Source organism: Aplysia californica, unplaced genomic scaffold, assembly GCF_000002075.1.
Source record: "Aplysia californica isolate F4 #8 unplaced genomic scaffold, AplCal3.0 scaffold00042, whole genome shotgun sequence".
In the NCBI taxonomy this organism is placed as follows: Eukaryota; Metazoa; Mollusca; class Gastropoda; order Aplysiida; family Aplysiidae; genus Aplysia; species Aplysia californica.
The window spans coordinates 1,003,081-1,024,791 of record NW_004797312.1 but is presented as its reverse complement, the minus strand read 5'-3'; the positions used below and the strand labels follow the sequence as shown (position 1 = coordinate 1,024,791).

Genomic DNA, 21,711 nt, shown 5'->3' with positions numbered 1-21,711 from the left:
GGAGGGGGAGGGAGGGAGATGGAGGAGGGGGGAAGGAGAGGAGAGAGAGAGAGAGAGATATTACAGTTTGAGTGTTTTAGTATGTTCTGGTTTTTGTCCTTGCGTTCCACAGCGGAGTTGCTCAGTGTCCTCCAGTGGTCCTCCAATCCTCGAGAAAACATTCCACGCAGTCTAGAAAACCTGCTCACTCTCAAAGGACAGGAGCTTGTCAGGGTGAGTAGGCAAAAATTGTCATTGTAAATGTGAGGCAGCGTTGTGAAATCAGGCGCTCGTCAAAAAAATGAAATCAAAGAAACAGGCATTTTTCTGGGTGTTGGGCAATTTAGAAAGAATTTTTTTGGGGGGCTCAACACCTTTCATGTCCTTTTAAATACACAATTTTGTGTGAATGTTACAGAAAAACGTTGATTAATGGTGCAAAAAATTTTAATTTACGGTCTTTAAGGACTCTCAAATTTTCCAAGTCTCCAAACTTTGGCGTTAATCTGATCCTTATGCTTTGCATAGCAGTCTGTCAAAATTATTTTTTTGAGAAATATTGGAAGTTTCAGAGATCTTCATACTAGAAGTATTCTAAAATGTGAAGAATACAACCCTGGGGGTACAAAATGACCTCAGGGCGTACGGATAGGTTTAAACAAGTGAGCTGTTGCTGACTGGCGTCCCGTTGGGAAAGGGATGGCTTTTTTACCGTTACCGATGGGTGTCCCATGGGGTCAAAGTTTTAAGATAACTCTAGCTAGCTTCTATGGGAAGGAAAGTCATTGACATGACAATGTTTTTTTTTGTTGTTGTTTTTGTAATGTGGTGTCAATAGTCTAGTGGTTAGGCCACCGTAAAGGTAATCATGAGGTTGTGAGTTTGGGGGTTCAAGCCGCAGGCCTGACATTGTGTCCTTGGGAAAATCACTTTACATGAATTTCCCTCACTTCACACAGGTGGGAATGTGTACCCGACCATAGACAGCAAAAGATTTTGTCAGTATGTTAGCTTTTTAGCGCCTATAAAAATGGAAGCTTGCACTGTATGCTTCCCAAGAAGTTAAGATTGTTTCAGAATGCTCTCAGGTCTGCTGGGGGTCATATTATAGATTGTAAAGTGCATAGAGCTTGCTGAGGAGCGGGAATTTGTGCTAGATCTATATCTATTATTATATTCCCATCACCAAAGTGTTCCCCTAAAATTCCCTAGGGGGCTCTCGTGGCCTAGAGGTTAAGGTGTTGGCCTCTCATTCAAAGGTCCCGGGTTCGATTCTGGGGAGCGACCAAAAAATTTTCTTCTCTAAAATTGTCTCCTTTCACATCCTTTCCTGATCTCTAACAATGTTCTGTTGTCTACTTTCATTTCCACTTTCTGCCCCCACCCCCTCACCTCCTTTGCCCCCTCCTCTGGGCTCCTGACCCTTTCTGCAGCCTTTCTACTGCTACTCCTTGGCTCCTCCTAACTGCTGTCTTTCTGCCACACCCCTGATCTTCAGGTAGGAAAGATCTACACCTAGCCTTCTCGGACAAGGGCGAAAAATCTCGGAGGGCCCGTGTGCAAGTTGCGCACGTTAAAGGTCCCTTGGTGGTCTAAAATCGATAAGAGTAGGCTTCGGCCGCCATCCGGGCAAAATTCAAAATTTCCTACCAACTGAAAATATTAGGAGTGTCCCGCGCGCTCATATGACCTATGCAGTTGCAAGCGCCGTAAAACACTTTACAAAAACAAAAACAAAAAAATAAAATTCCCTCTTTGAACTGATTCCTGAGAACAAGGGTTTTAGACAGAGAGCATTGCCTGTGGCAGCATCTTTTCTTTTTAGCACCTATGTATTCCTGGAGGAAAAGAAAAGTGTAAGCTGGTGGTTGACGGGTGCTCTGGTGTGATTTGCTCCTTCTTTCCTATCAACCATCTGTCATCCTGATGTCTCCTTCCCTTTTGTGTTTGTTACTCTCCTGTAACACCTCTAATCTTCAGCACTTATTGTGTTGCAAGTGCTGTAAAACACTCACTAACACTAACACGTAAAGAAGTGTAATGTGGTTTTTTTTCTCTGCATTTCTTGTTATGACAGTATCTACAAGACGTCTTGGATGCCCTGTTTGACATGCTCAGATTGGAGGATTCGGAGAAGATTCCGTTTTCCATGAACGTGTTTCATGCCCTGGTATGTCATGTTGTCCTGGTGATGTTGCTTTTATTGTTTGAGGGAGGGAGGGAGGGAGGGAGGGAGAGAGAGAGAGACAAAGAGTGAGATAAAGAGCAAAGTTTTATTGTTTGCTTTTAGTCTTTCCATTATTATTATTATTATTACTATTATTATTATTATTATTAGTGGGTGGTTGGCGGGTGCTGTGGTGTGGTTTGCTCCTTCTTTCCTATCAAACATCTATCGTCCTGATCTCTCCTTCTTCTTTTTTGTGTTTGTTACTTTTTTGTAACACCTCTAATCTTCAGCACTAATATAACCATATTGTGTTGCAAATGTCGTAAAACTCTGACTAAAAACAAATATATATTATTATTATTATTGTCATTATTATTATTATTATTATTATTATTATTGTTATTATTTCTATTATTGTTCTTCTTATTGTTAATAATATGAGTATTATCATAATTGTTATTATTATTATTATTATCATCATCATTATTATTATTACTTCAAATGTTTTTATTACTATTACTATTTTTATTATTATCTTTATTATTATTTTTATTATTATTATTATTGTTGTTATTATTATAATTATTATTATTATTATTATTATTATTATTATTATTATTATTGTAAAAGAAAGATCAAATCTGCAACAATCAGAAGCAGGTTATGTGTAACCCAAGCATACATTAACATAGCACACATGCATTTAAGTTTTAAGTAATTGAACCTACTCCAGTTTGCACTGCTTTGTATTTGCTCCTGAGGAATGCTTCTGTCATCTGTTTCAGGTGTATATATTTTACTTGCTGCAAGAGGATATGTTTGAAAAGTTTGCTGTTGTGTTAGAAGACTACTTAGAGAAGTCTTTTGCTTCAACTGTTGCTCACAGGTAAGTATTGTGACTGCAATATTGAGTTGGGGGAAAGGTTGTTTTTTTTCGTTTGCTTATGGAGGGAAGATCCTGAAGCAAATATGTGAGGCATCGTGGTGAAACCAGGTGCTCGTCAAAATAATGACATCTAAGAAATCAACGTATTTCGGCCCGTTTGGCAATTTTTATTGATTTTTTTCTTTTGGGCTCATCACCTCTTATGTTCGTTTCAAAACATTCCTGTGTGGATTTTATTGTAAAACATTGAACAAAGGTACAGAAAATGTAAATGCAAGACTTGGTGAGTGAAAATGCTAAATATACCTCTGACACTATGCGACCCCCATCTCCAATTGCAAATACCTCGACTTCTATTCAAAATAGATGGGTATTTTTTTTTTCATCAAATGCAAGACAAGTAAACAAGTTTTAAGATGATACCAATAACTCCATATGGCCAAATATTGACGAGCGCCTGATTCCCATGTGTCGTGCCTCATATTGTAGAACAGTAATTTGTGTCATGATGCAGTGAAATCAGACGCTTGTCCATTTTTGGGCATATGGAGTTATTGGTATCATCTTAAAGTTTATTCATTTATCTTGCTTTCTATGACAAAAATACCCATCTCTCTTGAATTGAAGTCGAGACATTTGCGACTAGAGGTGATAGGGATCGCCTGGTTGTAGAAGTAAAATTAACGAGGTAATGGTTGCGAAACTTTGGTGACTTCCATAGCTTGAGAGTCCTTGAAAACTGAAAATTTACATTTTTGTGCCTTTACTCAACGTTTTTCAATAAAATCCGCAGAGAACAGAGAGATGTTTTTTAAATGGACATAAAAGATGTTGAGCGGAAAAACAAAAATTCGATAAAAATTGCCAAAGCAACGGAAAAATGTCAGTTTCTCCAATTTCATTATTCAGACGAGCGCCTGATTTCACCACGGTGCCTCGCATTTATATATTTTATTTCATGATGTACAATGATGTTGACTCCGAAATATTTTCCGTTCACTTTATATTTGGTCATTGTAGATTTTTAGGCATTTTTATAATGTTGTGAAAACTAATTACTTTTCTGCAATATAACAACTGGTATTATTCATGTTAAGAATATGGGTTTTTAAAAATGTGATTTGTAGTCATTGTGTACTGCCATGTCTGTTTTCAGAGATCTTTTGAAATGCCTGAAGAAATATCTGGAGACAGTCTACACCTGTACTGACTTTGAAGAAAAGGGACAAACTAAGAAAGTCTTTAAGGTATGATATTAAATCATCAGCATGTTTTGTCTTTTTAACTCTTTTCCTACCAGGCCAAAATCCACCACTGGCCCAGGGCTTTTCCCTGACCTATTTTTACACCCCTGCCCCACCAAAGGAAAATGTCAAAACATCCAACTAAACACACACAAACCATATCATATGGCCCATCAAAATGAAGGTTAAAAAATAATCTATCAGATGGCGATACAATATAGAAGATTTATTTCAATTATATTACTTTGGTGTTTCTAAAAGTGATTATGCAATATCGAAGGTGTCATATGAAATCAACTATTTTCCAGCTTTGAAAGGTCATATCTAAAAAAGTACAACAACAGCATCATTCAAACTTCCCAAGTAGGTTGCCTCATGTAATGCGAAGAAATGCTCAAAGTTATGTATGTGTACCTAATATAGAAGTGAAAATATGGGACATATACTGAAGTCAGGGGGGCGCTTTTTTTCTCATATTTACGTTTCGAAGGCGACAAAAAAAAGCGCTGAAATGACTAAAAATCGTCTCTCAGTGCTATATTTTCTTTCGTATCTGCTGACAGGAAGAAGTCTATTCTATTATTTAGAAAAAGTGGATCGGCCGAGAATTTCGTGTCTTTTCATTACTGGATTGGAAGCCACTCGAGCCGTATTTTGCGGCTCTCGGTCCAGCGAGGCCAGGTCCGTGCGGCTCATGGAAAGTGTTAAGAAAGTGTTTCATCATCAAATGACATGACCACTGAGCGGGTTCTCTGGTGTGCTTTGCTCCTTCTTTCCTATCAAACACCTATTGTCCTCCTCCTTTTTTGTGTTTGTTACTCTTCTTGAAACACTTCTAATCCTTGGCACTTATATAACCTCATTGTGTTGCAAGTGCTGTAAAATTCTTACTAAAGCTAAAAAACATGACCACTGGCTCAGTGATATGCATGGAGTAGTCACGGTACAAGAAACACAACTTTCGTTGATCTACTGGAGCCACTGATTGGGTGTTTGTTTTACTGCGCTTTCAACTCTGACCTAAGAAACTCGAGGCAAAATGATTTTACTGACTTGTATTTGTAGAATCTTTTACAAACTTCTCATAGCCACTTAAAAAACAATTTTGTTTACTCACTTCCTTTGTAGGTTTTGGAAGAGATCTTCAAGTTTGCAGTGAAGTCCAGTCTTCTTCATCAGAGGTTGGTGAGATTTTGTCATCAGCATGAGTTTGGCAGTATGTTTCTTGACGTCATTCTGTTTTTTCTTTTCTATCAAAAATTTTAAAAAGTTACTTTTCTATCAAAAATTTTAAAAAGTTACTTTTCTATCAAAAATTTTTAAAAGTTACTTTTCTATCAAAAATTTTTAAAAGTTATTTCTCTTTTTATGAAATATGTTTTGAGTATATTTACTTCTTGATCCTATTATGATGGGAATTTGAAAACCCAGTCAGCTCTTCCTTAGCTCATTTGATATCATCCTGGACTACAGTACAAATTGCATCTTAGCAAAAGAAGGGTCCCAATCAGAGCAACCTGAAACAAGGACAAATTTTTCACTTAATGTCATTTTTCCTATTTAAAGCACCGCAAAATTTGTTTTTTTACAAAACACAACAAAAGCAGTAGACTATTTTGACAAACTGCTAAATATCGTCTGCACGCCAATCAATTTCTTTCCTCGAGTCACACGTGGCTTCTTTTGTGGTTGATGAAAGTTTGTTGGTGGGTTCTTACCCTCCCTTATTATTGTAAAAAAAAGATAGGAATCCAGCATAGATTTCATCGTACTACAAAATCTAATTAAGCCTTACGTCATGTTTACTCTAAAAAATAACTAGCTCAAGATTATTCATAAGGGTGAAGAATAATGGGTGAAGAACTGAATTCTCATTTTTCTCAAAAGCAGAAAAAAGAGTATATCACATTTTGTCGCGAAACTGTTCAACTGTATCTTAAAATGAATACGCAATGAAAAACAATTTTGTTTGTTTGTATATAAATTTTTCTGTGTATATGCACGAAAATTTAGATATTAGATTTAAGCAGCATGGTTTGCAAAGGAATAGTGTTTTTATAGTAATAGCTCAGGATATTTTCCACTCAGTTTTATTGTCTTGTCCTTTATCTTCCTCTGGCCAGACAACCAAAATAATATATTTTATGTACATTGGTTCTCACTTCCCAGACTTCATGGCACTGCACAAACTCAAGAATTCTGGAAAAATCTCAAAGAAGTCTTTGAAGACTTTGGTCGGGTGCTGAGTTCCTCGGAAAAAGAACTGAGAAAATCCCAGGTACAACCTGCTTGTGAATTTGAATGAAAACAATAACAATAATAATGATGCATTTTTATAAGCTTATCCATGGTCTACAGCATGTTCTATGTGCTTTACAATCATTCTTACCCCAGCAGACCTTTAAACACAACTTAAATGCTCTTTGGTGGAATGTCCTCTTATTTCTTGTTTACCAGTCTCACTGATATTGTTTGTATCATAGTTTAAAACCTGCACTCATTAAAAATTGCTTGCCAGGTACTGGCTAAAAATTCCTCAGATAAGTATTAGTTTTGGTCATTTTCGTAGCTCGGCCATTCCAAAAGATGGTGGAATTTGTTTTCATTAGTATCAACAGAACGTGGTTGCGGTCCTACTTTTCGAGCATGTTTATGTCAAGTCAAACAGATTTCAAAGATATTCTGAAATTTCTAATTAAGGAAATATGTTCCGAGGAATTCTACCTAGCAAGTTTACATTATATCCTTGTCTTGTCCTGTCAGAAATCCTGTGAGCTTTCTGGGCAGGAGACACAGGAGGTATAGATGAACCTGCTGCAACTTCTATTTGTCTAAGACACAATCACCTGTACAAATAAATGACCTTTCTCCACTTCTTCCTTTGCATTAAAAAAAATATTATAATAACGCTGTCTGAAACGTCCATGTGTTTAAGACGACCACTTTTTTCCTTGACAATGTGTGGCTGTCTTGAACATTATCAATTGTATATATTATCAACTGCTTAGTGTAAAACTCGGCCATACACCATTTTGAAAAGTCTTAACAGAATCTTACTCCGAGCAGTGGATATATGGCGTCGGTGGCCTAGTGGTTAGGGTCTCAGACTCGCAACCGTAAGGTCGTTGGTTCGAATCCCGCCAGGGTCCCGACGTTGTGTCCTTGGGAAAGGCACTTTACAAGATTTTTCCTCACTTCACCCAGGTGGGAATGTGTACCCAGCTATAGACTGTGAAAGATCTTGTCAGTTTGTTAGTGTTTGAGTGCTTAATCAGTTGCTTGCGCTGTATGCTTCCCGGGAAGCTGAGAATGTTTTTGAGTGTTCTATGGTCTGCTGGGGTAATAATATAGTGTAAAGCGCGTAGAGCTTGCTGTTGAGCGGGGATATGTGCTGTACAAATGCTATTTATTATTATTATTATTATTATTATTATTATTATTATTATTATTATTATTATTATTATTATTATTATCATTATCATTATTATTATTATAATTCTTATAATACTAATAATTCTTATTATTGTTATTATTATTATTATTATTTATAGTGTTACCTGAAAAAAAAAATCATCTCTGTCCAACAGGCACTGTTGCTGACAAACTTGCACAAAGCGTTCATTCCGCTCCTCCACCTGTTGCCCACGGGAGACCTGGCCGAAATGGTGGTGTTTCTGCTCAACAGGACTCACAAAGAAGCCAGTGGCTCTGTGCTCCGTGCCAAGACGCAGTTTGTGAAACATTGCATCAACTCAAAGCTGCTGCTGGACGCAGGTAGGGTTGTCCTAGTTTTGTCTGTTGAGGTAATTTGCGTACCAAGAAATCCTCTTTTAGTGGGTCTACGATTATAGATTGTAGCTTAAAGTTAAGAATTTTGAAAATGTGTCTTTTGTATATTTTAGACATTTTTTTTCTTCTCTTTTTTTTCTTTAAAAAAAAAATTTATCAAATTGTGTGCCTTGAAACTTGCTCCTACATTTTCATGTGTGTAATTTGTTATGAGCGGTGATATTCACTAGCTGAAGTCAAATTCTAGTCAAATTGATTGGGGAAAGCTGATGGGTAGTTTAAATAAATAATTCATTAGAAGAATTCGATTTTTTCTTAAATTTAGAATGGTTTAAATCTGTTATATACCTGTGGGGGCTGCCGTGGTCGAGAGGTTACAGTGTTTACCTGTCATTCAATAGGTCTCGGGTTTGACTCCGCACAGCGACAACATTTTTTTCTTAAAAAATTTTCTCGTTTCACCTCCTTTCCTGCTCTCTAATAATGTTCTGTCGTCTGCTTTCTGCCCCACCCTCTCACCTCCTTTGCCTTCTCATCTAGGCTCCTTACTCTTTCTGCTGCCACACCCCTGATTTTATGGTAGGTAAAATGTAACAGCTAGCCTTTTCGGATAAGAGTGAGAAATCTGGAGGTCTCATGTACAAGTTGCGCACGTTAGAGATCCCTTGGTGGTCCCAAAATCGATAAGAGTAAGCTTTGGCCGCCACCCTGGCAAAATTCAAAATTAATTCCTTGCAAACTAAAAATGTTTCATGTGTCCCACTCGCTCGTATGACCTTATGCAGTTGCGAGCACCGTAAAACACTTACAAAAAAACCCAACAAAACAAAACAACCCCCCCCCCTCCCCCCTTTGTAAGTGTACTTGAGTGAAGAGGAAGGAGGAATGTTTATTTCACGTGTTTGGTGGCAGTGGTCTGTTTTACCTGAAAAGCAGTAAGTAAATTGTGAGGCATTGTGCTGAAATCAGACGCTCGTCAAAATAGTTAAATCACAGAAACCGGCATTATTCTCGTCATTTGGGCAATTTTTTAAACTTTCTTCTTCTGGCTAAACACCTTTTATGTCCATTTGAAAACATATGTCTGTTTGGATTTCACTGAAAATCATTCATCAAAAGCACAGAAAATGTCACTTTTCAGTTTAAAAGGGCACTATTTTCTGGCTTATTTTACCTCTGACACCAGGCAACCCCCCACCCCTCTTCCTTCAATCGCGAATATCTCGACCTCTATTCAAGGTACATGGGTATTTTCTAGAATAAAAATCAAGACAAATGAACAGGCTTGAAGGTGATGCCAGTAGCTCCATATATGCTCAAAATTGACGAGTGCCTGATTCCTGAGCGTTGTGACACTGTTGTTTCCAGAAGTGCCACATAGAAGAGTGTCCTCTTGTTGTGTGATTGACAACCTTTTCTTTCTCTGTGCGTGGCGTCGGTAGCCTAGTGGTTAGGCTACCAGACTCGTAATTGTGAGATTACGGGTTTGGGGGTTCGTGCCTCAGCTCGGTCCGACGTTGTGTCCTTGGGAAAGACTTATATAGGTCCCGCCTCTTAAATAACTTAATCGTGGTGGTAGGGGCGGAGAAGAGTCGCAGAAATTGATGTACAAAAAAATGGGAAGCCATGGAATAACGTCAAGAGGTTAGCCCAGGATAGGGAAACAAAAGTGGAAAGTGTTTGTTTGTGGCTTATACCCTGATCCGGGGTGAGAAAGGCAATGAATGAAATGAATGTTGACTGGGTCGTTTAACCTATACCATTTCACCAATTTTGTTCTCTGTGCTCAGCGTCTCGTGAAAAGTTGCTACATCTGTGTGTGTCTCACCTCAAGAGATGTCTGATCCACAAGTACAACCTGGCCCTCACGGCAAACACTCTGGGTGATCTGCTCAGTGTGATCTTTGACCTCAAGGAGGTTAGTGTGTAGTGTTCTGCCACAAGCTGACAAAATGCCATCTTTTTTTTCCATTTATGGCGTCAAATTTTAAAAAATTAAATTTTTTTTTTTTAATTTGCTAAATTGAAAGCCTGACCTGTTACCCTACTTGTGTGAAAAAACTATCAAAGTGGCACTCTGGCTAGTTTTTGAATAAATTAGAGTTAAAATTTCAGAAGAACGCCTTTTTAAAGGGTTTCGCTGACAAAAAGGCTCTTTATCTGGAAACTGCTATGAATTATTTTTCAGAAAGGCGTTTTGTTGACTTATGGCAGTATTTTATCAGATGTGTGTGCTGATCACTGGTTAAAAGTACTGTAGACTTATTTGACTTGACGGATTATGTTCAGGTGTGTGCTTTGAGATTAGTAATCTCTTGAGACTGATGTTCCTGTGGGACAAATGACCAACCTGTGGGATTAATGTTCAACCGGAGGGATAAATGTTCAACCCTTGGGATAAATGTTCAACCCTATAGATTAATATTCAACTTTTGGGATTAATGTTCAACCCTTGGGGTTAATGTTCAACAGTATCAGTACTGTGCTCGCTATTCAGACGACTTATGATTCATTTCTATAGGACTGATTTGTCATGGGTTATGTGATGTACACATTGCTTTAAGAGTAAGGAGCAAGGCTAAGTTTGTGCCCCCATCTGTTCCAAATGCATGGGAAATTTTGGCTGTTCTAGGAGACAAGTATGGAAAACTTACCGTGGATAGCACTTATTATACCAAAATATAAGTTACCGTACTCTCATTTTGTGAAAATGTTTTGAGAGTTTTCAAGTTATTCTTCTCCCAGATTTTATTATTGCAATAAGTAGCCTCTGACCTCAAAAGCTTCTGTAAACCTGTTTCATTAATTGACTTTAAAAATTGATTGTTTAATAACGTTTACTGTTATGTGATGTTGATGATCTAGTGGTCAGGCTGTTAAGAGTTGTAACCGAAAGATAATATGACCTTATGCAGTTGCGAGCAACGTAAAACCGTTTACCAAAACAACACACAAAAAAATATTCAAGCCCCACAAGGGGCCTGGCATTTTGTCCTTGCGTAGGGTACTTTAAACAAATTCTTTCACTTCACCCAGGTGGAAATGAGTACCTGGTGACAGCCATCGAAAGAGCTTGTCAGTTTGTTAGTGTTTGACGCTCAATTGGCTGCTTGCACTGTGTGCTTCTTGGAAAGCCCAGAATGTTTTCTGGTTGTTCTCGGGTTTGCTGGGGTAATTATAGTTGTACATGTAATGTGCATTACATCATGCTGTAAAGCATCAGTGTAGGCTATGTAAAGGCGATTATTTGTATCATTATACACACATATTATTATTATTATTATTATTATTATTATTATTATTATTATTATTATTTTTGTTGTTGTTATTATTAATATTATTTTTATCATTATTGTTGTATACACATTATTATTATTATTATTATTGTTATTATTTTTATCTTTATTGTTCTATACACATTATTATTATTATTGTTGTTATTATTATTGTTATTATTATTATTATTATTATTATGCTTCAGAGGTGATTAACACTACGTGTTTTGTCCCTGTACAGACTACAGATGTGAAGGAAGAGGTGACCCGCATCATCAAGGGCTTGTTTGATGTGACTGTCCGCACAATGTGGACTGTGAATGAGGCGCAGAGGGAGGAGGCTGGGGTAAGCCACTGTCCATTCGTTTGTTTTCACACTCCTTTATCTACCAGGTTGGGTTTTTTTAAAATTCCCCTTGTCAGATTGCAGAGTCAGCCTTTCTTCCTGAAGAATATTTTGGTCAGAACACAGTGCACTGATTATATGTTACATTACTGTTGTGTTGTAAAACGCTCAGAGCCTGAGTACTTTAATCGGATTTGAGCGCTATATATATAAATTCCATATGTTATTATTAATATTTTTCACATGTCAAGACTCAAGTAAAAAGTCAGGACTCATTCAGATTTTGATTCCAAACTTCTGTATGTTAGTCCTGTTCTTGACTGTGGGATTAATGTTCAACGTTTGGGGTTAATGTTCAACCCTTGGGGTTAATGTTCAACAGTATCAGTACTGTGCTCGCTAATCAGACGACTTCTGATTCATTTCTATAGGACTGATTTGTCATGGGTTATGTGATGTGCACATTGCTTTAAGAGAAAGGAGTAAGACAAAGTTTGTGCCCCCATCCGTTCCAAACGCATAGGACATTTTGGCAGTTTTGTGCAACAAAAATGGAAAAACCTCTATGGATAGCCCTCATTACACCAAAGTACATTTGTCATTGAAAATTTGTGTCGCCAAGGACTCATTCTGTGAAAATGTTGTGAGAGTTCCTCAAGTTATGATTCAAGTGGTTTCAATTCCTGCTTGATTTCTTCAGCACACTGATTGTCCATAATTTATAAAGGTAAAGGCTCTTTGCTCCATCTTATCAAGGATGAACATTTGTTCTGGCTTTGTGGCTTTGGCAACCTCAACAATGATTTATAGACATTTAAGGCTGAATCTTCTTCTTCTTCTTCTTCTTCTTCTTCTTCTTCTTCTTCTTCTTCTTCTTCTTCTTCTTCTTCTTCTTCTTCTTCTTCTTCTTCTTCTTCTTCTTCTTCTTCTTCTTCTTCTTCTTCTTCTTCTTCTTCTTCTTCTTCTTCTTCTTCTTCTCCTTCTTCTCCTCCTCCTCCTCCTCCTCCTCCTCCTCCTCCTCCTCCTCCTCCTCCTGCTGCTGCTGCTGCTGCTGCTGCTCTTCTTTCTCTTCTTCTTCTTCTTGATCGCATCATTCTTGAAGACCAGTATCGACTACAAACTGGGTAATAATAATAATAATGATAATAAATAGCATTTGTATAGCGCATGTCCCCACTCCAAAGCAAGCTGTATGCGGTTTACACTATATTATTACCCCAGCAGACCATAGAACACTCAGAAACACTCTCAGCTTTCCGGGAAGCATACAGTGCAAGCTGCTGGTTAAGCTGGGTAGACTTGCTTAGTTCCTGTGCTGGCCCGCCGCACTGCCTTTCCTGCAGTGAGGTAAATGAGGTTGGCCACTTTTCATGTGCTGAATCTGTAATATCTTAGAACCATTTTCTTTCCCTCCGGTAGAGTTTGCTCATCGCCTGCCTCACAGAAATGCTGCGTTTGATGGATGTGACGCATTACAAAAAACTCATGAATGGCTTTTCGAAACCAGAACCTCTTAGGGTAGGTACTCCCTCCCCCCCCCCCCCAAAAAAAAACATGCCCTGTCTACCGTCCTGTTATCTTTGACCTTGTGTGTTTCTCCATTATTGAACATGGTATTTTGTGGCTGGTGTTTTCCAGCACTACATACACAGTGATGGTGATGTAAGTAGTGCCAGTACCAGGAATGGTTTACGTTATGGACCAATGTCTTGTCTGTAGACATGTTTATAGGGAAGGGGGGGGGGGGGGGGGTGACGTGGAACCCTTCTGCAGAGGGACCTATTTATTAATTGGGTACAGTAGGTTTAGTCAGCCCATCACCAGCCCTTGTCAAGCTATATATATCTCTCGTTGCCATTTTAGTGTTTCATTTCTTGTCAGCTTACCGTTCTGTGTATTTTCCTTCTTCATGTTAGATGATGTATTTTACACGTGCCAGGATTAGATTTTTTTTTTTTTTCGTCCGAGTCATCATATCTTTGGTTATGCACTTAGATGTTTGACTGTCAGGCCCTTAGAAAATGCCAGATCTTCGTCTTTGTCATTAGTTCTAAACGCATGTTCAGTAAGTGTTGTATTCGTTGTCTTCTGGAATTTCCTCCACGACTTCACTAGTGCACTTTACGTCATTTTTGTCATGCTAGTAGACTTTAACTTTAAGCTGTTTAATATGGTATTTGTATTTGTACTTCTTTCTGTGTCCGACTCTTTTATTCTTGTGTATTTTTCTGTACATTTGTCTTTGGATTGTATAGTCTTTCCTCCTGATTCAGTGGATACTTTTTGTTCTTCCTCACATTTTAAGTTCTTCTGTCACTTGTGCTTGTGTACCAAACAAGCCACACAGGAAAAACACTTTATCTGGAAATTAAATGTCTTTTAGTATAAGAAAATGCTGAGGACAAATAAAATTTTGTACACAAATAGCCTGTTCCCAGTGCAGAATTCCCCCTGCCCCCACCCCACCCCTCCCCACACACACTCACTGTAATTCTAACCCTTGCCTCTGATACACCAACCCTCTGTTAGTTGCCACCTTCAAGACAGCCTTTGCTTCTTACCCGTGAACAAATGTAACATAAATAGGTCAAAGGCACATGATCTGAAACTGGGTTGTCTTGAAGAAAATGTGTCAGATGTAAGATGTGAGATAGAACTGCTGAATAGATGCATTGAAGAATTTGTGGAGGAGTTTTCCATGTTAATTATTTGGAGAATAACATTTGTGTTTTGAAATAAATCTATGCAAGATGTGCATTTCTTTTAAATACCAAGAAGTTTTTTGTTTTTTTTGCCATTTGACTATATAATTACATTTCTACTCTTAAGGCAATCATGTGCACTCAAGCTGAATATGATAGTGCATGTTTGGTAAGGAGAATTGTAAAGGAATATTATTTACAAATTAATGCTTTATACTACTTCAGTATGACAGTATATTTCTTATGTTTGGACTATTGTATATAAAGATTACTTTCAAATAAATTCTTGTTACACTGCAAGACTTAAGTGTTGCATAAAAGAATTAATCCTTGCCTTAGAGGTCTCATATTCTAAATGTCTACTTATCTGATTGGAGGTCAATTCTTGTCATGAGAATTGAAATAAGGGGCTTTGATCTGTAACTGGATATACAATGTCGTAATAAACATTTTGTTGATGTGAGCTTTATGGTATGAAACTGAAACCTTTGTTTTATTCTCCAACCTCAGCTTCTTAAGACGGCTGTGCTTCTGTATATCCACATAAATCTATTTATGAGCTTAATGCATTCAGACAGTGGTTCCCAAACTTATTAAAGATCTATCCCAAGTCTTTAAGTTTCAGTTTTTCAAAATTTTTGTTTGTTGTATTACTTTTCGTTTTCACTAGAGTGTATAATGTCTTGCAATTGAGTCTGATTGCCTTGCCCACAAAAGATTACAGTTTCGATTTCTGCGTGGGGAATATACTTAAACCAAGTGTCTCTGCCTTTCTGCTTTCTGCAGTGATCCATGTAACCTTTGCTTCTGGCAAGGTCGAAAACAGCCAGCCACTTAATTGATGTAACTCGTGTTGAAGAATGCGCTGTAAAACATTTGCCGTCATTCTTCTTTTATGAAATAAGGCAGAGAAAATGGAAGAGTAAGGAAATCTTAACACGTTCGTGGACTCTTGAATCCCCTAGGAAGGCGACACACAGTTTGGGAGCCACTGCATGAAGATAAAAAATTGGAGGTATTTTTAATTCACGTATGAGTTGTTTTTTAAATGTATCATTTCCTGACAATGGTGCATACTATTATTTGGGTATCTTAACTGTATTATTATTATTATTATTATTATTATTATTATTATTATTATTATTATTATTATTATTATTATTATTATTATTATTATTATTATCCTTTTCATTATCATGTTATTGCTGTTATTAGCTTTGTTTATTATGGTAGCAGCAGTGATGATAATAATATTATAATATTATTATTGTTATTATTATATTATTATTATTATTATTATTATTATTATTATTATTATATGCTTCCTGCTACTGGCGAAATATGGCTGTTACTGTCTCAACATGCCCTAAATGTTCCAGAGTATTTGCAAATACAGAGTGGAAGGAGAAGGCAAGTGGGAGAGATTTTGGATTTCAGTTGAAATGACCCGTATATTTATTCAGTTGAACTGCTCTTTGTTTGACCTCTAGGTACGAATGTCAGTGTTGCTGATGCCCCACAGCTCCTCATCTCCCGCCTCCTCAAAGGTGAAACATTCAGCACTGCGGACCCGTGTCTCTCCTATCTTAACATCATCATGTCCTTGAGAAGTGAATTTCTTTGCTACAGCGGAGGCGGTGCTCTGAGAAGGAGGAAGAAAATATATTTTAATCGTACAATCTCCAAGTCTCTGCGCTGTCATGGTTTATGATAGTTTGATGTGAAGTACAGGTTATGATTTTGGCTGAACCCATGTAATTGCCTGTTACAAATTTTGGCTAATCGATACTTTTGGAGTGAAAATGAAAATGATTTCTCACTTATACTTGTAAGGGCTGTAGTTTGAACAAGTTTTATTATTTGGCAAGTGCTACTGCCCTTTTTTATAAATGTTGTTTTTCTCTTAGGCTTTAGATGTGAGAAATTCAGACCGAAGGGCTAGAACCCAAATGGCCGCTGGATCGGAAAAGTGAAAGTAAAAAGTAAAGTTAGATGTGAGAAATAAAGTGCAGTACTGGTCTTGTATGATGTCAATTAGTACAGGCTGGAGAGCTAGCTGGGAAAAATAGTGTAGGGAAGAATGCTGATATCTATAACAAGACCTTTGCTCCAAGCTACAGATTATACCCAAATATATTTTGTCATTTGCTATGAGGGACTTGTTTTCTGTTGTACTTGTAGTCATGTATAAGCTGAGAAGGCAACTGTAATAAAGTAATATTTTGATCTATCAATGAGTCAATGAGAAGCAATGAATAATATATTATAGAAATAGCTTGGGAAAGAAACTGGTTACCTATCAGAGACAGCGTCCTTTTCAGAGCATCACTTCTCTTTGAATGGGGCATTATGGATGCCTTGCATAAGCTTTTTTGTCCAGATGCAAGTGTTTCTCTGCTCCTTCCTCAGATAACTCCTGCAACTGCTGCTGTATTTTCATTTCTTTTTTGTTATATATCGCTTATGCCTTCTTGGTGTCTGTTTCCTAATGCTCTGCTTCATGCACGCAAATAAACCGTAAGATGTGAGAGGACATTTTGTTTTGCTTTCTCAAAATGAAAAGTTTGGTAGCGATTAAAATGTCAGACTTTTTCAGCGAAAGAAAATCCAGCTTTCGACTCAAATATTAGCGTGAATTTTATATATTAAAAAAAGGCTTTTTATCACAAAATGTCACAACATTTATTCATTCATTGTTTAAAAAAACCAAACCCTTACCATTTTATCATCACACCATCCTGGTAACTTTCTCTGCCATTAGTACAGACTGATGACAATAAAGTATTTCTCTCACGTTCTATGTTTTGTTGACATATGTGAGCAACGTGGCGAAATCAGGCACTCGCCAAAATAATGAAATCAAGGAAACCTGCCTTTTTGGGCTCACTTGAAAATGTTTATTGAATTTTTGTTTTTTGGCTTATATGTCCATTTGAAAACACATTTATGTGTGGACTTTACTGAAAAACTGATTAAAATCACACAAAAAATGTAATTTTGCTGTTTCCAAGGACTTTTACGCCTTCAATCTCAAATATTTCGACTTCTTTTCAAGATAGATGGATATTTTCTCATCAAAAGCATGGCAATTGAACAAGCTCTAAGATGACACTAGAGTGCCTGATTCCACCGCGCCATGACACACATATAGCTGATCTGGTCCAGGAAAGCTGCAGGTTTATAGCGTATAGCGTGTGCTGATTGGAAACGAAATGTTATCAGCTGTGTAGCCTGTAACGCTGTTGTCTGGAGAATGTTGCATGGACATCCCATGGCAGTATTTCTAGTTGTATAAGGGGAGGAGGGGAACCATGTAAATCTTGTCTTGGTATAAATATATTGTGTATACACGCCACAAAATTGTATTCTTATTCTACAATTCTACAATTCTGTGACACACACACACGCGCACACTGTACAAGTTGGCGTTTAGGGTGTACTTATCAGGCTCTTGAAATTGCGTGCTGGAGCTATGAGTTCGATTTCTATGTTGAGGTGATATTCTATTAATATCGCCACTTTTCTGCTGAGACACAAACACACACGGACACAGACACACCCGCACACACATACACACACACATTCACACACACACTCACAGACACACATACACTCGCACGTTCCCATGCACACACACACACACACACACACACACACACAGACACACACACTCACAGACACACATACACTCACACGTTCCCATGCACACACACCCACACACAAACACACAGGAATATCTGGGATGACATATACAAAAATACCTTTCTACATGGGAATCGAACTTGTGTCTTCTGTGTGCAATGGAAAAGGACCTCACTGCTACACCATAGACGCCAGTGCAATTTCCTTGCATCCTCATAATCTTGCAAAAGAGAAACATCATCCTTATAAACAACGTCACGTTTTATTGTTTTCATCCTTGCATGTTCCACTCTGTTCTTTTTTTCATTGAAAATGAAAAAAAAAATTGTCTCGTTCCAACAACCTTATTTTGTTGGATTTCTGTTGCTTTTTTTCATACCACAAACTTGTATTATTATTTCCAAGACTATGCACTCTGACTTATTTTCGTATTTTCAGTTCAGTATGGAGCAAACCATTTGACTTAATTTCGAACTTCTTACTTGGTACTTACTTGGTTTGAGAATAGGCGTCATTGCAGGCGGCACAATGCCATAGCTGCTCCTCCCTCCTCTCCAGGATCCATGAAAGGGTTGGCTTGCTGATCATGGCGTTAACAGCTGGTTGGATATTCTTCTGGCTTTTCCGCACAGGCTGCTGTCTCTCCTCGACCCTCTAGAGACACCAGCTTCCCTTAGTTTATCCTTTGTATGTGAAGTGGTGCCTTCATCCTATCTGTGATCGTTGAACCATTCTGTCAATGCTGCCATGACTGTTGGTGGATCTAATTGCATGGTGCCACCAATCTCAGCCTGGCCAGCTAGCTTGTCAGCACGTTCATTGCCTTGAACTCCTGCATGACATTGACCAGGGCTAAAGATCCATACAGTGTACAATCCTTGTGATTTCGCTGCTTTGTATAGCCTCTCGCCAGTCTGTATACATCATGTGTTTCTTCACTTTTTCGAGGGTACTCATAGAGAGTCGGGGACAAAGATGGCTGACTGATACTCCGTCGTCATAACCCAGTTAAGGGCTTCTGTAATGGCTTTCATCTCCATGCACATGCTGGACGCGGTTATACTAGTGGCGCCTGACAGCTCTCTCTGTATGATCCCGTTTACACGGCCGCTGACAGCCCATCCAGATTTGACACCACGCTGTACTGATCCATCTGTGAAGATGACTACATCGCCCTGTTCATGGTTCTCCTCTATCAGCGTCTCTACCTCGGCATTGGCTACTTCCTCTGGCCACTCACGACATTCTCTGCCTAAGGTTGCTACCACTCGAGTATACTGCCCAAGTGTGTTAGTGACGCTGACCCATGCGCTGCCCCTTCGAATGTCTTACACTTCAAAGCATTTAGCCAAAGTCGTCGCTGCCTCATTCATCCATTCAGTCCCTCTAAGCAGACGCGTGCGTACAGTTCTTCCCACTTTGTCATGCAGTTTGGAACCAAATATAATGAAATCATATTTTTGGTTCAGTATGGAGCTCACCAATGGCACCAAATAGTTGAAGTTTTGGTTCACAATGGATCACACCATTTGACCCTGTTTGGAACCAAATATAATGAAATCATATTTTTGATTCAGTATAGAGCTCACCATTGGCACCAAATAGTTGAAGTTTCGGTTCTCAATGGATCACACCGTTTGACTCTGTTTGGAACCAAATAAAGATTAAGGTGGGGAAAATTTGCATATGCACTCGACTTTAGGGAAAGCGGTGAGTGTTATGCCCTTCATCTACGCGGGCACAACAGCACAGCCGCGTTTTAAGGAAAGCAAAGAGCGGCAGCCATATCGGTGCTCGCCCCAGGATAATACAATGTGTTACATATTTTTATATACAGTGTACGTGAAGCCGATTGTTCATATGAACATCATATATACAAATAGCACCGATATGGCTGCCGCTCTTTGCTTTCCATAAAACGCGGCTGTGCTGTTGTGCCCGCGTATATATATATATAGTATGATATATTATGACATGTCTTTCGTTACATAAACGAATACTTGTTCTGTTTGTCCCTCCCTCTCAAGACTGTTATGTTTTCTTAGTTCCAAATTGTCTTTTTATCTCCACTTATCCTGCAGTTGATGATTTAGTATGTGATTTCATGTGTTCTCTTTCTCGAAAAACGTCTTACCTGTTTGTTTCATGTCATCTACTGTTCCTGACCAAATGTTCGCAGTATGTGCTTTACCATGGTAACGACGCCCATCTTGGATGTTTTTGTTTACGTATTTTATTATTCTAAAATCCTCAAAAGTATTTTGGGTAATCTAAATTAGGCCTTATATAAGAGGTATGGCTTCTTATTTTAATATACTTTACAGTGCTGAAAGAGGTATTAAACTCATATCCATCCAAACCAAACGCTATTAGTACGTTCAGAATGCATGTGTTTGAATGTGCGGTTTTGAATTTATCGTACTTTGTCCCGACGTATTTTGTCTCTTGTACTGGAGTTCACTTTTCACCTATCATCTGGCTGACCGTTGGCCGTTAGGGCACCATAGTAAATTTTGCACCCCCCTCCCCCGGGGGGGCGGTGTCACTGACTGAATCTGAAGTGTCTTTATGCCATTCCCAAAGGGGGGACATTAACTTGTTCTTATGCACAGTAGAATTGTAAATGAGCTGATTCAACAATGTCTTGCTCATAACTGTGCCTGAACTGCCAACAGGGACCTGCTGCTTTTTCTTTCCTAATCCGTACTATCGTCATTTTCCTCTACTTCTTTTGTATGTTTGTCACACTCTTGTGACCCCTTATTTTGGGGTGCCTTGATAGTCGAAGCAGACTTTGTGCTGTTGAAGCTAGAGAGGTGAGCATCAGAGTAAGCCTGATAACTGTATAGACTTCTCTGTTGACATCCACCCCTTGGCGCTTATATGACCTAATGCAGTTGCGAGCGCCGTAAAACCTATACTAAAACAAAAACTACATTTTGCAACCAGCTTCTTCCAGTCCTCTCGGTTCTCAGCTTTTTTTCAGTGTTATGTTCTGGTCACGGCCTGTCCGCTTTTTGACTTTGATGTTAATAATAATAATAGATAGCATTTGTATAGCGCATATCCCCGCTCAACAGCAGGCTCTATGCGCTTTACACTATATTATTACCCCAGCAGACCATAGAGCACTCTGAAACATTCTCAGCTTCCCGGGAAGCATACAGTGCGAGCAGCCGATTAAGCGCTCAAACACTAACAAACTGACAAGATCTTTCGCTGTCTATAGCCGGGTACCCATTCCCACCTGGGTGAAGTGAGGAAAATAAGTGTAAAATGCCTTTCCCGAGGACACAACGTCGGGCCCCTGACGGGATTTGAACCCACGACCTTACGGTTGCGAGTCCGAGAGCCTAACCACTTCTCATCTTTTCCTCTGTCTGCCTCTTTGTCTTCCTGCTTGCGCCATTCCTTGTAGGATAGAGACTAAGACTAAGATGTTAAAAGAGGAAACAATGGGAACACAACACCAAAGAGTGAACTGGCTGTACTGTAACTGGAATATCCGACAAGCAGATACGAGACCTGAGACGTGGGGAGGGGGGGGGGAGAAGCTGGCTGGGAAATCTATTTACAGAAGTTAAATTTCCAACAAAAACGAGGAAAACATGTCCGAAGATATCTTATTGACTAATGTCACATCACCTAAAATTTTTTTCTTTCGCTCTTTCCGGATTA

The 21,711-nt window shown here is 38.5% G+C and overlaps 1 protein-coding gene across 1 annotated transcript in view; it reads left to right on the top strand.

Moving 5' to 3' along the window:
- Positions 1-21,711, top strand: part of LOC101859153 (dedicator of cytokinesis protein 4) — a gene marked incomplete in the record, with an annotated part of 145,183 nt that overhangs the window by 20,378 nt on the left and 103,094 nt on the right. Inside the window, 11 exon segments of the mRNA XM_013079173.2 lie at positions 113-213; positions 2,057-2,149; positions 2,935-3,035; positions 4,192-4,282; positions 5,408-5,460; positions 6,449-6,557; positions 7,867-8,053; positions 9,859-9,986; positions 11,585-11,689; positions 13,109-13,207; positions 15,882-15,938. Of these exon segments, the coding sequence (XP_012934627.1) occupies positions 113-213; positions 2,057-2,149; positions 2,935-3,035; positions 4,192-4,282; positions 5,408-5,460; positions 6,449-6,557; positions 7,867-8,053; positions 9,859-9,986; positions 11,585-11,689; positions 13,109-13,207; positions 15,882-15,938 (1,124 nt within the window).